This window comes from Nicotiana attenuata, chromosome 10 (genome assembly GCF_001879085.1).
Source record: "Nicotiana attenuata strain UT chromosome 10, NIATTr2, whole genome shotgun sequence".
NCBI classification, from domain to species: domain Eukaryota; kingdom Viridiplantae; phylum Streptophyta; class Magnoliopsida; order Solanales; family Solanaceae; genus Nicotiana; species Nicotiana attenuata.
This window is the reverse complement of record NC_031998.1, coordinates 36,457,844-36,473,044: the sequence shown is the minus strand read 5'-3', so window position 1 is coordinate 36,473,044 and position 15,201 is coordinate 36,457,844. Positions and strand designations below refer to the sequence as shown.

Sequence of the window (15,201 nt, the reverse complement as noted above, 5' to 3'; positions counted from 1 at the left end):
CATGAGCTGCTTTAAAAGTCGAAGTTAGACTAATTGGTGACAAAATGTTAAGCTTTAGAAGATAAGATTAATATAACGAGTGCAACGTTGCACGTGAAAAACATGTTATAACCTAGGTCTAATTCTTAATTTATAGGTTAATAGGATGCTAGTTGCTTTTTCAGGAGGGAATGTTGATGATTACTGAGACATAAGTGCGTAAATCCAATTAATTAAGTGGAGCATTTAATGATGTGAGCGAAGATGGAGTAAATTTTCAACTTCCCAACACTTTGGTGGAAGAAAAATTATGCTCCCCAACTAAGCTTAAATAAATATTGTGATGAGGCACCATAACTTCCTAGTTTATTTAAAAATTGTAACTCATTCAAATCATGTCGGAATTTATTTGTTTTAAAAGATTTTTTTTAAATACAGTTTCGGGCCCTTCTCTTCGTTGAATGGCCAAGCCATTCTCAAATCTATTTTTGGTGTCATTTGAAATCTATAGTATTGTTATATGAATGACTTCAAGCCAAAAACATTGAGATCATAAGTAGTTTAATATTTCTTTATAAATTTTTATTTATTATTCTGATATACTAAATATTGCAGCCAGAGAGTATACATCTCAAACATATAATAACCCACTTCTGGATTTACATATGGAAAGACTTATTTCTTGTAGTGATCTATATTTAACAAATTAAATTTAACTGTTGAGATGACTAAAGTAATAGCTGGTGACAACTGTAAGTCTAACAACTTAGAGGGTGAGAAGGATATTAGGTGATAGTTGTGCACTCTTGGTCAAGTTAGTTATGTCAGTAGGCTAAGAGGTTAAGTTAATTTAGCAGTCAAGTGTATAGTATGTGTACTTAGTCTTGTAAATGATTCAGTTAGTTTTAATACAATTGGGGTTCCTTCTAGGACCATCTTTTCTCTTCTTCTTCAATACATTCAGAAGCTCCATTCTCACGCTTCAATGGTGAGATTTAACATGGTATCAGAGCTTGAGTGGGTCGATTAGAGCTCAGATTCGTTTCATACTTTCTAATTCTGGAGAAATTGATTTTGTTCAGTTGAAAGCAGTCAATTGTCTTTTCAGATGTTTTGAAGCTCAACAATGACGACGTTGGACATTGATCACCCCAGGCATCCATTATTTTTGCAGCAGTGAGACAATCCTAGTAACGTAATCATCTCGATTCAGCTGAAAGAAACTGAGAACTATTCAGTTTGGAGCAAAGCGATGGTGATTGCATTGCGAGCAAAGCGAAAGCTAGGGTTCATTGACGGACTTGTACGTCACTGAAGATTTAGGAGAGGATTGGCAGCGAGTCAGTGCAACAGTCCTAACATGGACCATGAATACTGTTTCACCAGAGTTGATTACTGGAATCGTTTATGCTAAAAACTCTCATGAAGTCTGGCTAGATTTAGAGGACCGTTTCAACAAAGTTAACGGTTCAAGAGTCTATAACCTTCAACGAGAGATAGCCACAATTTCTCAAGGTACCTCTAACATTTTTGTTTATCATTCAAGGTTGAAATCTCTATGGGATGAATATGGATCTTTAATTCCTTCACTTCCTGTAACTGCTGGAACAAGGGACTTTATTAAGCATCTATATCAACAAAAGCTTTTTTATTTTTAATGGGATTAAATGAATCATATGGAGCTATTAGAAGTTAAATTTTACTGCAATCTCCATCACCCTCAGTAAAATTGTGTCTTTGCAATGTTAATAAATGAGCAAAATCAGAGGAAAGTCTGTACATCTAATTCCAAAGTTAATCTGGCAAGTGATATGGATGATTCCACAACATTCATGAGTGCTAGGGAAAAACCTACAAAGTTTAAGAAATTTAGCAATTTGTATTATGAGTATTGTCGATTCACGGATCATATAAAAGAATATTGTTATGAGCTACATGGATATCCACCGGGCTTTAAGGGAAAGAGGAATCAGCAGTACAGACAAGCAAATGCAGTTGTGAGTGATAACAATCATAGGCAAGAGAATGCCATGTCCAAAGGTAAGGCTGAAGTGCCTCAAGAAATGACTAATTTCTTCACTGAAGAGCAATATGGGCAGATAATGAGGTTGTTAAACAAAGAGAAGGCAGAGGATCACATGGCTAACATGGTAGGTAATGATGCTTCACAATTTTTTGAAAATTGCAGAGATCCTTGGATTATAGATACTGGAGCAACTAATCATATGACTTCAAATCATAATTTGGTGCATAATGTGACCAATTTACCTGAACATAAGAGAGGTAATGTGCACCTTCCAAATGGTAAGTCTGTCCCTGTTACTTATCAAGGTAGCTACAATCTCACAAAAAATGGTACAGTCCATGATGTGCTGTGTGTGCCTGAGTTTAAGTATAATTTGTTATCAGTTTCAAAACTAACAAGGGAGTTGCAGTGCTCAGTGAACTATTTTTCAACATTCTGTGTGTTCTAAGGCCTGTACACTGGGAGGGTGAAGGGGATTGGTAAGGAAAGAGGTGGCCTTTATCTCCTGATCCCAAGGAAGATTGACAGGAATAAGGAAGCACAAAGAATTAGGAGTTGTTTTGCAGTAGAGATAAAAACTAACATATTCACCTGGCACAAAAGGCTTGGACACATACCCGCAGTGATCATGAAGAAGCTTATTTTTTTTAAGAATAAGGAAATATCAACCTGTAGTCTCGAAAGTTGTACTGTATGTCCATTGGCTAGAAAAACAAGAAAACCATTTACTCTTAGCAACAGTAGAGCTGCATATATTTTTCAATTAGTTCATGTGGACATTTGGAGTCCATATAGAGTTCCTACATATAATAGAAATAGGTATTTCCTAACACTTGTAGATGATCACTCAAAATGATTTGGGTATTTCTAATAAAATTGAAATGTGACACCATTGTCTTATTGAGATCCCTTTTTAAACTAGTGCATGTGCAGTTTTGAAAGGATGTTAAAATGCTGAGAACTGATAATAGTGCAGAATTTTTAGCAAAGAGTGTAGAGATTTATTAGCAGGTTGTGGTGCATTCACCAGAGCAGTTGTCCACACACTCCACAACAAAATAAAGTGGTGGAGAGTAGACAAAAGCATATTTTAGAGGTTTCAAGGGCCTTGTGATTTTAGGAAAGCATCCCATTGCATTTTTGGAGAGATTGTGTGCTAACAGTAGTTTACCTTATCAACAGAGTACCGTCCTCGGTCTTAGGTGGCAAGTATCCATATGAATTTTTTCATAAAGCTAAGCCAAGCTTGTTACATTTAAGGACCATGGGTTGTCTATGTTATGCTACAGTCACAAGAAAGGTTGATAAGTTTTCACCAAGAGCAATAGCTGCAGTTCATATGGGATACTCAATATCATAGAAGGGTTACAAGCTATATGATCTCAAGGGGAAGAAGTTCTTTTGTGATCAGAGATTTGACCTTCATATCTTTCCTTTTCAATCCATGAAGAGAACTGCAGACTCTCTTTTGTTTCTAGAATTGCAGGATGATCAGATAGTCCATCAAGCTTGTCTTATTCATATGGAAACTCAACATGCAAAGGAGGTGGCTGAAACACAAAATACATCCAACGTACCTGAAGTACTACTTGAGAATCAACATATGCCACAAACTGAACAGACTCATGAGAATGAGGTAGTAGCTGATGATGATCAAGCTCCTGATGTTCAGTAGTCATTGCAGAACCAGAACTACAGTCCGGAAGATCTTCAAGGGATTTTTGACCTCCAACATGGTTGAAAGATTATGTTTGTCCAGGAAAAAGAAGTTCATCCTCAAACTGTGTACCCTATGTCCAATTACCTAAGTTGCAGTTCTATCTCAAAAGGCTATAGGTCTTTTTTTGCTGCTATATTAAAGGAAGAACCAACATCTTATATGAAGGCTATGAAGGACCCTAGATAGGTTGAGGCAATGAAGGTAGAGGTTGATGCTCTTGTTGTGAACAATACCTGGGAGGTAGTTGACATAACTAAGGGGAAAGTTCCCATTGGATGTAGATGGGTGTACAAGATCAAATACAAATCAAATGGAGAGGTTGAAAGATTCAAAGCTAGGATGGTTGCAAAGGGCTATTGTAACACCCCGTGAATTCGGCTTAGGTGTGAATGTGTTAAATGAGTGTTAAGGTTATATTTTACATATGTGAAGTTCCATTGGTATGATTATGGGTGGAAATAGTTAATTTAGAATCAAGACAAAGAGTGAAGTGTACAAGATTTGATAAAATCTACGAAGTGTACAAAAGATCAGACTTGCAGGAGGTCTAGTAAAAGACATGTAAGGTATTTGGGAAAACTCAAAACATGAAAGTTGTAGGCCTTTGAAATATCTTTCCAATGATATATTATGCAGCCTGAACGGATCTCTGTGCAAAAATTTATGTGCGTTTTACAGAACAGTATGCGATATGCGCGCCCTGAGCGCGGCCCTAGCGCGGCCGCGCTTCTTTTGAGGCAGTGTTACTGCCCTTTTGCGCGGTCAGTAGTGCGGTCAGGTCTACAGGTGCGCGGGCGTGCTCATGGGGGGTCATTTTAAAGCCCTACTTCGTCCCCCACAGCTCCAAAACATAAAAACTTGCTCTAGAAAGGGAAACTCTCAAAAATTTAACTCCTTAAGGGTTCTTCCACCACCCAAGGTAAGTTTTAATGGTGATTCTAAGTTAATTTTGATTTTTAACATCTTATTAACATGGGTAAACCCTCCATATCATTAGATATTCGATTGGGACATCATTGTTGAGAGAAGGAAGCCTAGAACTCGAATTTAAAGGGTTTGAACTTCAAAAAGGTAATATCTTCACCCTCTAATTGATTCTAGCATTGATTTAATGATTTTAAACCCTAGTTCAGAGATATGAGTTGATGGGTTTGATAGAAAAGTATGAACGATTATAGGTTTGGGGTGTTGATTGTTAATTATTGGTTAAGGGTGTTGTTTACTTTATGGGTGATAAAAAATAATATTGATTATAACCATTTGAAACTTTAGAATTTATCTAGGAACAAGAGAATTGGTTATTGGGTCTAGAGACACCACTAATAAGGACTATGAAGCTTTATTCTCACCAAGTTTTTGATAAGATACTTAAGTGACCAAAACATAAGCATCATAGCTAATATGGAATCCCTTTGACTTGTATTGCTATAGATTAAAGTTGAAAGGGTTGACAAACGTTGTATTACGCTCAATAGCAGGAAGTTAAGGTATGTGAGGCTAGCTCTCTATGTTTGGGAATGTTAATAATTCTCCCTACATTATGTTCCTTTTCCCACGTTACTAATTGTCTCAGAAATATAGTTTAGCCTAATTCCTTGAATAGTTGTAGAACTTCTATTCTCCAGCTTCATAACTCGTTCATGACTTTCATTCTGAACGTTATGAGCTCAGTTCGTATTCAATATAGACTTGGGCTTGATGTCCCTGAGTCTCAGTATAGCTTACTCAGCATGTCATATACAGTTAAAGTTTAGTATTCATAATCAGTTCAAGAATACATGTCTCAGTCTAGTCCTATTCAGTATTCCAGTATTATGTAACTTAGTGTGACTCAGCATTTCAGTATCATGTATTGTAATATGATTCTCAGTTCCTGATTTTATATTCTTGAATGTTGAACACCTGTATTTGGGCCTGAGGCCGCAGTTATGTATACATATGCTTGGACCCGAAGCCGTATTGTGCATATATATATATATATATATATATATATATATATATATATATATATATATATATATATATATTCAAATAAACAGGTTGTTCATCATTCAGAAGAGGGAGTATTCATAACCTTACTTCCTATGTTTAGTTCAGTTATCAGCTATCAGTTATCAATTTCAGTTACCGTATTTACAGTTCTTTCCTTCAGTTGTTTTACATACCAGTGCAATTCAAATGTACTGACGTCCCTTTTTGCCTAGGGCCTGCATCTCGCGATGTAGGTAACGATTTACAGGTTGACGATTCTGCTTGCTAGGACATCTCGTATCAGCTAGTGGTGAGCCCCAATCTTTCGGGGCGTTATCCCTCCCTTTTTCAGTCATTATAGTATTTCCGTTAATAAGGTATACCAGGGACCTTGTCCCGGTAAACAGTTAGCATTTTCAGTATTCTTTAGAGGCTTCATAGACTATAACCCAGTCAGTCAGATATTAGCAGGCTTTCATGTGTTAGCCTTGTCGGCTACTTGTTTATACTTGTAGACCTTTCAGTATTTTTAGCATCTATGATATTTCAATCAGACTCTTTAGTAGATTATCATATTTTATATTTACCTCTAGCTCATAGTTATACCACATGTTGATCCAGCCATATAGTTGGTTCGCTCAGTCACATGCAGTCAGGCATCGAGTGTCGTGTTACACCCAGACCATGGTTCGGGGCATGACAAAGCTTGGTATCAGAGCACTAGGTTCAAGAGTCCTAGGGAGTCTATTAAGTCGTGTCCAGTGGGGTCTCTTTTATGTATGTGTGCGCGCCACACGTGTAAATAGTTGACCACCAAGACATTTAGGATTGTTCCGTTTCTTTTATACTCTAGATCGTGCAGTTAGAGCTATGCTTTCAGGAATCTTTCTAACCCGTGTGAATTGCGTATTTCAGAAGTAAAAAAAATGCTTGCAAAAATAAAGTACACGAGGAGGGCCTCAGCTACTAGCTAGGGGGCCATAACTAATGCTGCTCAGGAGGAGGACACGCCGGCTCAGGGGGTTACATCGGGCTTAGTGCCCAGTGCTTCAGACATGGATGTTTGGGGAGCTATCCAGTTGCTTAACCAGATTGTTGCTACTCAGGCTCAAAGGCAGGGAACAAGTGATGTTCATGAGACGGGTAGTTCCAGGTCTAGGGAATTCCTCAACATGAATCCTCCCGTCATCACAGGGTCCAGAAAGTATGAGGATCCGCAAAACTTCATTGATGAGGTTCAGAAGATATTTTGAGTGGTGCATGCTACAGACACTGAGGCAGTAGAGCTTGCTGCGTATCAGCTGAAGGATGTTGCCAACACTTGGTATGAAACATGGGAAGAGTCCCGAGGGGAGGATGCGGCTCTTGCAATTTGGAAGGAGTTTGCAGATGCGTTCCTTGAGCACTTTCTGCCTATTGAGGTCTTGGAAGCTAAGGCCTTGGTGTTTGAGAGACTCAGACAGAATGATATGAGTGTGAATGATTACTACCTCAAGTTCGTCTCTCTGGCCAAGTATGCTCTGTAAATGGTACGTGATTTGAGGGCCAGAGTTAGGCGGTTTGTGTTGGGACTTACAGATGATTTGTTTGCTGATGCTAATATAGTTGCTCAGAATAATGACATGACCATCACTAAGATGGTTGCCTTTGTTCAAGGGAAAGAAGACAGGTTGAAGGAAGAAGAGCGGCTACAGAGAGAGAAGGAGAGGGAATTCAGCAAGAGAGCTAAGTCTGCAGGAAATTTCAACCATGGGGGATCTCAAGCAGGAGGAAATCGCCAGTTTTTCAAGAAATCAAAATCAGGACCTGCTCCATCTTCAGCTAGTGCACCGGTTCAGAGGTCAAAGTTTAACAAGAAAAACCAGAATTTCAGAACAGCAGACTCATAGTCACAGGCTAGTGTGGGCTACAGAGTCCCTGGTTACCCTATTTGCAATACGTGTGGTAAGAGGCACCCAGGGTTGTGTCGTTTGGGCATAAATGGTTGCTTTGGGTGAGGTCAGCAGGGCCATTTTTTGAGGGATTGTCTATCAGTAAAGCAGAACAATAAAGGCAATGTAGCTCATTCCACTAATTCAGCAACCCATCATAACTCTCAGGCCCAACAAGGGCGCGGTGCAACAAAGTCTAATAATGTAGGGCGGTGGTCAAAACCGCTTGCATGCACTGGCAGGCCATCAGGATACAGAGGCTCGTGGAGATGTTGTCACAGGTATGCTAACAATATTCACTATTGATGTCTATGCTCTTAAAGATCCGGGGTCCACCCTATCTTATGTAACCCCATATATTGCTAAGAAATTTGGGAAAGAACCAGAAAAGTTTTGTGAACCCTTTGAAGTGTCCACTCCAGTTGGAGAATCAATTATAGCAAGGTGTGTCTTTAGGGGATGTCCAGTCAAAGTGTATCATCATCTTACTGTAGCAGACTTAGTAGAATTGGAGATGGTAGACTTCGATGTGATCATGGGCATGGATTGGTTAGAGACATGTTATGCCACAGTGGGTTGTAGAACCAAAATAGTAAGTTTTGAATTTCCCGGCGAACCAGTCTTAGAATGGAAGGGTGATGTAGTAACACCTAGGGGTAGGTTTATTTCCTATCTTAAAGCCAGAAAGATGATCTCCAAAGGATATATCTATCACCTGGTTCGAGTTAAGGATACAGATGTTCAGATTCCCACTCTCCAGTCGGTGCCAATTGTAAATGAGTTCCCAGAAGTGTTTCCCGATGATCTCCCTGGAATCCCTCCCGATAGAGAGATTGACTTTGGAATTGATCTACTTCCAAGCACTAAGCCGATATCTATCCAGCCTTATAGAATGGCTCTAGCAGAGTTGAAAGAGTTAAAAGTCCAGTTGAAAGATCTTCTAGATAAGGCATTTATAAGGCCAAGTGTCTCACCCTGGGGTGCACTGATCTTGTTTGTCCGAAAGAAGGATGGGTCGTTGCGTATGTGCATTGACTATCGTCAGTTGAATAAAGTCACCATCAAGAACAACTACCCTCTTCCCAGAATAGATGATCTGTTCGATCAACTTCAGGGTGCCCAGTGTTATTCCAAGATTGACCTCAGATCAGGATACCGTCAGTTGAAGGTTAAGGAAGTTGATATCCAAAAACAACTTTCAGGACTCGATACGGGCATTTCGAATTTTTGGTATTGTCATTCGGTTTAACGAATGCACCAGCAGCTTTCATGGACCTTATGAATAGGGTCTTCAAGCCTTATCTTGATTTTTTTGTTATCCTGTTTATTAATGACATCTTGATTTATTCCCGTAGCGAGACTGACCATGCAGAACATCTCAGAATTGTGTTGCATACACTGCAGGATCACAAGCTGTATGCAAAATTTTCTAAGTGTGAATTCTGGTTGAAATCGGTAGCGATTTTAGGCCATGTCATCTCAGGGGAAGGCGTGAAGGTGGACTTTCAGAAAATAGAGGCAGTGATGAATTGGCCTAGACCCACCTTAGTATCCGATATAAGAAGTTTCTTGGGTCTAGCCGGCTATTATAGACGTTTCGTAGAGGTATTTTCTTCTATCTCGTCCCCTTTGACCAGGTTAACTCAGAAGAAAGTCAAGTTTCAATGGTCGGATGCGTGCGAGAAAAGTTTTGAGGAGTTAAAGAAGAGGTTGACTTCAGCTCCAGTCCTGACACTACTGGAAGGAACCGAAGGGTTTGTTGTTTATTGTGATGCTTCAGGGGTTGGTCTTGGGTGTGTATTAATGCAGTACGGTAAAGTCATAGCCTACGCGCCGAGACAACTCAATGCTCAAGAGAAGAACTATCCGACTCATGATCTTGAATTAGCAGTTGTGGTGTTTGCGCTTAAGATCTGGCGCCATTATTTGTATGGGGTACATGTTGACATTTTTACAGATCACAAGAGTCTCCAGTACATCTTCAAGATTATGATGTTTATATCCTCTATCATCCGGGGAAAGCAAATGTTGTAGCCGATGCTCTTAGTCGGCATTCTATGGGAAGCTTATCTCATGTTGAGGCAGACAAGCGAACTATGATGAAGGAAGTCCATCGCTTAGCAAGTCTAGGAGTTCGACTTTTGGACTTCGAAGATGGTGGCGTTGTTCTCTAGAACATGGCTGAATCCTCCTTAGTAGCTGAAGTAAAGGAAAAACAGTTCAGTGATCCATACTTATTGCAGCTGAAGGAAGGAATTCACAAACACAAGACTATGGCTTTTGAACAAGGGGGAGATGATGATACCTTGAGGTACAGAGGCAGGCTATGCGTTCCAGACGTAGATGGGCTCAGAGAGCGGATTATGTCAGATGCCCACAATTCCGGGTATTCTATTCACCCAGGCTCCACAAAGATGTATCATGATCTTAAGGAGGTTTATTGGTGGAACGATATGAAAAAGAATATAGCAGATTTCGTGGCTATGTGTCCAAATTATCAACAGGTGAAAGTCGAACACCAGAGACCTGGCGGTTTTACTCAGAATATAGAAATTCCCGTTTAGAAATGGGAGATGATAAACATGGACTTCATGACAGGTCTACTTCGCTCGTTTCGGAAGCATGATTCGATTTGGGTGATTGTAGACCGACTTACCAAGTCAGCTCACTTCTTGCCAGTGAAGAGTACAGATTCGGCCGAGGATTATGCCAAGTTGTATATCAAAAAAATTGTCCGATTGCATGGGACTCCTTTGTCCATTATCTCAGATCATGGTGCTCAGTTCACACCGAACTTTTGGAAATCCTTTCAGAAGGGATTAGGCACAAGGTTGAACCTCAACATCGCTTTTCATCCTCAGATAGATGTCCAGGCGGAACGCACCATTCAGACTCTTGAGGATATGTTGAGGGTGTGTGTTATTGATTTTAAAGGTAATTGGGACGATCATCTACCTCTCATTGAGTTTGCTTATAATAACAGCTATCACTCTAGTATCAAGATGGCACCGTACGAAGCTCTGTATGGGCGAAGGTGTAGATCACCAATTGGTCGGTTCGAAGTCGGAGAAGCGGAGTTGTTAGGACCCGATTTGGTCTATCAGGCTATAGAGAAAGTCAAATTGATACAAAGGCATTTGAAGACGACTCAAAGTCGCCAAAAGTCCTATTCGGACGTGCGGCGTAGAGACTTAGAGTTCCAAGTTGATGATTGGGTGTTTCTGAAAATATCGCCCATGAAAGGAGTTATGAGATTTGGGAAGAAGGGGAAGCTTAGTCCCCGCTATATTGGGCCATATAGAATCCTGCGAAGGATCGGACAGGTAGCTTGAGTTAGAATTGCCACAAGAACTAGCTACTATACACCCAGTGTTTCATGTGTCCATGTTGAAGAAATTCATGGGACACCCATCACTTGTGGTTCCTACGGAGATTATAGGGGTTAAAGACAGCCTGTCTTGTGAGGAAATTCCAGTGGCTATTCTTGATCGTCAAATCCGCAAGCTCAGAACTAAGAAAATTACTTCAGTAAAAGTGCTTTGGAGAAATCAAAAGGTTGAAGAGGCTACACGGGAAGCCGAAGGGGACATGAAGTCTAGATATCCCCATCTCTTTGAAGAGCAAACGGAAAATGTGGAAGGTAATTAACCTTTCCATTCAGGCCTTATATTATAATCTCCATGTCCTTCAGTACTTACTCAGCTTAGTATTCAATTATCACGTACTCGTTCAGTTTGATGTACATGTATTCATGATATTTCAATATTTGCATATCACCATCACGCCCGTTTAATGTCCATAGATAGTCGTAGTTGCAACCAGGACCATCATTCGAGGATGAATGATTCCAAGGGGGAGATAATGTAACACCCCGTAAATTCAGCTTAGGTGTGAATGTGTTAAATGAGTGGTAAGGTCATATTTTGGACATGTGAAGTTCCATTGGTATGATTATTGGTGGAAATAGTTAATTAGAATCAAGACGAAGAGTGAAGTGTACAAGATTCGATAAAATCTACGAAGTTTACAAAAAGATCAGTCTTTCAGGAGGTTAAGTGAAAAGCTTCTAAGTTATTTGGGAAAACACAAAACACGAAAGTTGTAAGCCTTTGAAATAGCTTTCCAACGATATATTATAGAGCCCGAACGGATCTCTGTGCAAAAAGTTATGCGCGTTTTACAGAACAATATGCGATATGCGCGCCCTGAGCGCGCCCCTAGCGCGGCCGCGCTTCTTTTGAGGCAGTGTTACTGCCGTTTTGCGCGGTCAGCAGCGAGGTCAGGTCTACAGGTGCGCAGGCGCGCTCGTGGGGGATCGTTTTAAAGCCCTACTTTGTCTCCCACAGCTCCAAAACATAAAAACTTGCTCTAGAAAGGGGAACTCTCAAAAACCTAACTCCTTAAGGGTCCTTCCACCACCCAAGGTAAGTTTTAATGGTGATTCTAAGTTATTTTCAATTTTCCAACATCTTATTAACATGGGTAAACCCTCCATATCATTAGATATTCGATTGGGACATCATTGTTGAGAGAAGGAAGCCTAGAACTCGAATTCAAAGGGTTTGAACTTCAAAAAGGTAATGTCTTCACCCTCTAATTGATTCTAGCATTGGTTTAATGATTTTAAACCCTAGTTCATGAGATATGAGTTGATGGGTTTGATAGAAAAACATGAACGATTATAGGTTTGGGGTGTTGATTGTTGATTATTGGTTAAGGGTGTTGTTTACTTTATGGGTGATAAAGAATAATGTTGATTATAACCATTTGAGACTTTAGAATTTATCTAGGAACAAGAGAATGGGTTATTGGGTGCAGAGACACCATTAATAAGGACTATGAAGCTTTATTCTCACCAGGTATTTGGTAAGATACTTAAGTGACCAAAACATGAGCATCATAGCTAATATGGAATCCCTTTGACTTGTATTGCTATAGATTAAAGTTGAAAGGGTTGACAAATGTCGTATTACGCTCAAGAACAGGAAGTTAAGGTATGTGAGACTAACTCTCTATGTTTGGGAATGTTAATTATTTTCCCTACATTATGTTCCTTTTCCCACGTTACTAATTGCCTCAGAAATATAGTTTAGCCTAATTCCTTGAATAGTTGTAGAACTTCTATTCTCCAGCTTCATAACTCGTTCATGACTTTCATTCTGAACGTTGTGAGCTCAGTTCGTATTCAATATAGACTTGGGCTTGATGTCCCTGAGTCTCAATATAGCTTACTCAGCATGTCATAAACAGTTAAAGTTTCGATGTTCATAATCAGTTCAAGAATACATGTCTCCGTCTAGTCCTATTCAGTAATTCCAGTATTATGTAACTCAGTGTGACTCAGCATTTCAGTATCATGTATTGTAATATGATTCTCAGTTCCTAATTTTATATTCTAGAATGTTGAACACCTATATTTGGGCCTGATGCCGCAGTTTACGCTTTATGCATCTTTGGGCCTGAGGCCGCAGTTATGTATATGTAGTGGGCCAGAGGCCGCATTTGTGCATATATATATATATATATATATATATATATATATATATATATATATATATATATATATATATATATATATAGGGCCTGAGGCCGCAATTTGATATTCAGATAAACATGTTGTTCATCATTCAGAAGAGGGGGTATTCATAACCTTACTTCCTATGTTTAGTTCAGTTATCAGCTATCAATTATCAGTTCCAGTTACCGTATTTATAGTTCTTTCCTTCAGTTGTTTTACATACCAGTGCAATTCAAATGTACTAGCGTCCCTTTTTGCTTGGGGCCTGCATCTCGCGATGCAGGTTATAATTTACAGGTTGACGATTCTGCTTGCTAGGACATCTCGTATCAGCTAGTGGTGAGCCCCAGTCTTTCGGGGCATTATCCCTCCCTTTTTCAGTCATTATTGCATTTTCGTTAATAAGGTATACCGGGGACCTTGTCCCGGTAAACGGTTAGCATTTTCAGTATTCTTTAGAGGCTTCGTAGACTATAACCCAGTCAGTCAGATATTAGCAGGCTTTCATGTTTTAGCCTTGTCGGCTACTTGTTTATACTTGCAAACCTTTCAGTATTTTTCGCATTTATTTTATTTCAGTCAGACTCTTTAGTAGATCATCATGTTTTATATTTACCTCTAGCTCATAGTTATGCCATATGTTGATCCAACCATACAGTTGGTTTGCTCGGTCACATGCAGTCAGGCACCGAGTGCCGTGTTACACCCAGACCATGGTTCGGGGCGTGACAGCTATAGCCAACAGGATGGTCTAGATTATTAGGAGACCTTTTCTCCAGTGGTGAAAATGGTTAAAGTGAGGGCAGTTATTACTTTGGCTGCTATTAACCAGTGGAATCTTTACCAAATGGATGTCTATAATGCCTTTCTTTAGGGTGACCTGGAAGAGGAGGTTTACATGCAGCTCCCACCTGTTTTTGGTAGTCAATGGGGGAATAAGGCTTGTAAACTACTCAAATCACTATATGGGCTTAAACAAGCATCAAGACAATGGAAATTGAAGCTTACAAAAACTCTCTTACTGGCAGGATTTTCCCAAAGCAAACATGATCATTCTCTGTTTACTTTGAGAAAGCACAGTAGACTTGTCGTCATCCTTGTCTATGCTGATGATCTTCTCATCACATGAGATGATGAAACTTTAATACAAGAAGCCCAAACTATACTTCACAATGTTTTTAGGATTAAAGATTTGGGGTCATTGAAGTACTTCTTGAGGATAGAAGTAAGTAGATCTCAGAAAGGTATATTGCTATGTCAGAGGAAGTATGTAATTGAGCTCATAGTTGAGTTGGGACTGACAGGCTCAAAGCCAGCTGTAACACCAATGGAGCAGAACAGGAAGCTAACAACTGTGGAATATGATGCGCATTGTGATCTGAATGATGATTCATAACTTACATATTTGAAAGGTTATCAAAGGCTCATAGGGGAACTTCTTTACTTAACATTGACAAGGCTTGATATTGCCTATACAGTGCAGATCTTGAGCCAGTTTATGCAAGCACCTAAGAGATCTCATCTAGAAGCAACATACAGATTGGTAAGGTACATTAAAAATGAGCCAGCGCTAAGCATTCTAATGAGTGAAAATGGTGACATGATCTTGAGAGCATACAGTAATACTGATTGGGCCAGCTGCCCAAATTCAAGAAAATCAGAGACAGGGTATTTGGTGAAGTTTGGTGACACATTGATATCATGGAAATCAAAGAAGCAGAATACAATTGCAAGGGATTCAGCATAGTCAGAGTATAGAAGCATGGCACTGACAATTTCTGAATTGATTTGGTTATTGGGAGTGTTCAAAGAGCTAGGAATTGCAGTTTCTATTCCCGTTCAGCTGTTCACAGATAGCAAGGCAGCAATGCAAATAGCCAGCAATCCTGTATTTCATGAGAGCACCAAGCATATAAAAGATAGACTATCACTTTATAAGGGAAAAGGTGCAAGAAGGACAATCCATCATGTATATGTTCCAACAGAAGATCAAGAGGCAGATACATTGACCAAAGGACTTGGCAGCGTGCAGAATTATCATTTACTGTCCAAGCTA

The 15,201-nt window shown here is 39.6% G+C and overlaps 1 protein-coding gene across 1 annotated transcript; it reads left to right on the top strand.

Moving 5' to 3' along the window:
- On the top strand, positions 9,901-14,892 carry LOC109233714. The gene is made up of 5 exons (XM_019399580.1): positions 9,901-10,137; positions 10,489-10,950; positions 11,021-11,267; positions 14,450-14,518; positions 14,624-14,892. The coding sequence occupies exons 1-5, from the start codon at positions 9,901-9,903 to the stop codon at positions 14,890-14,892; spliced, it is 1,284 nt and encodes a 427-aa protein (XP_019255125.1).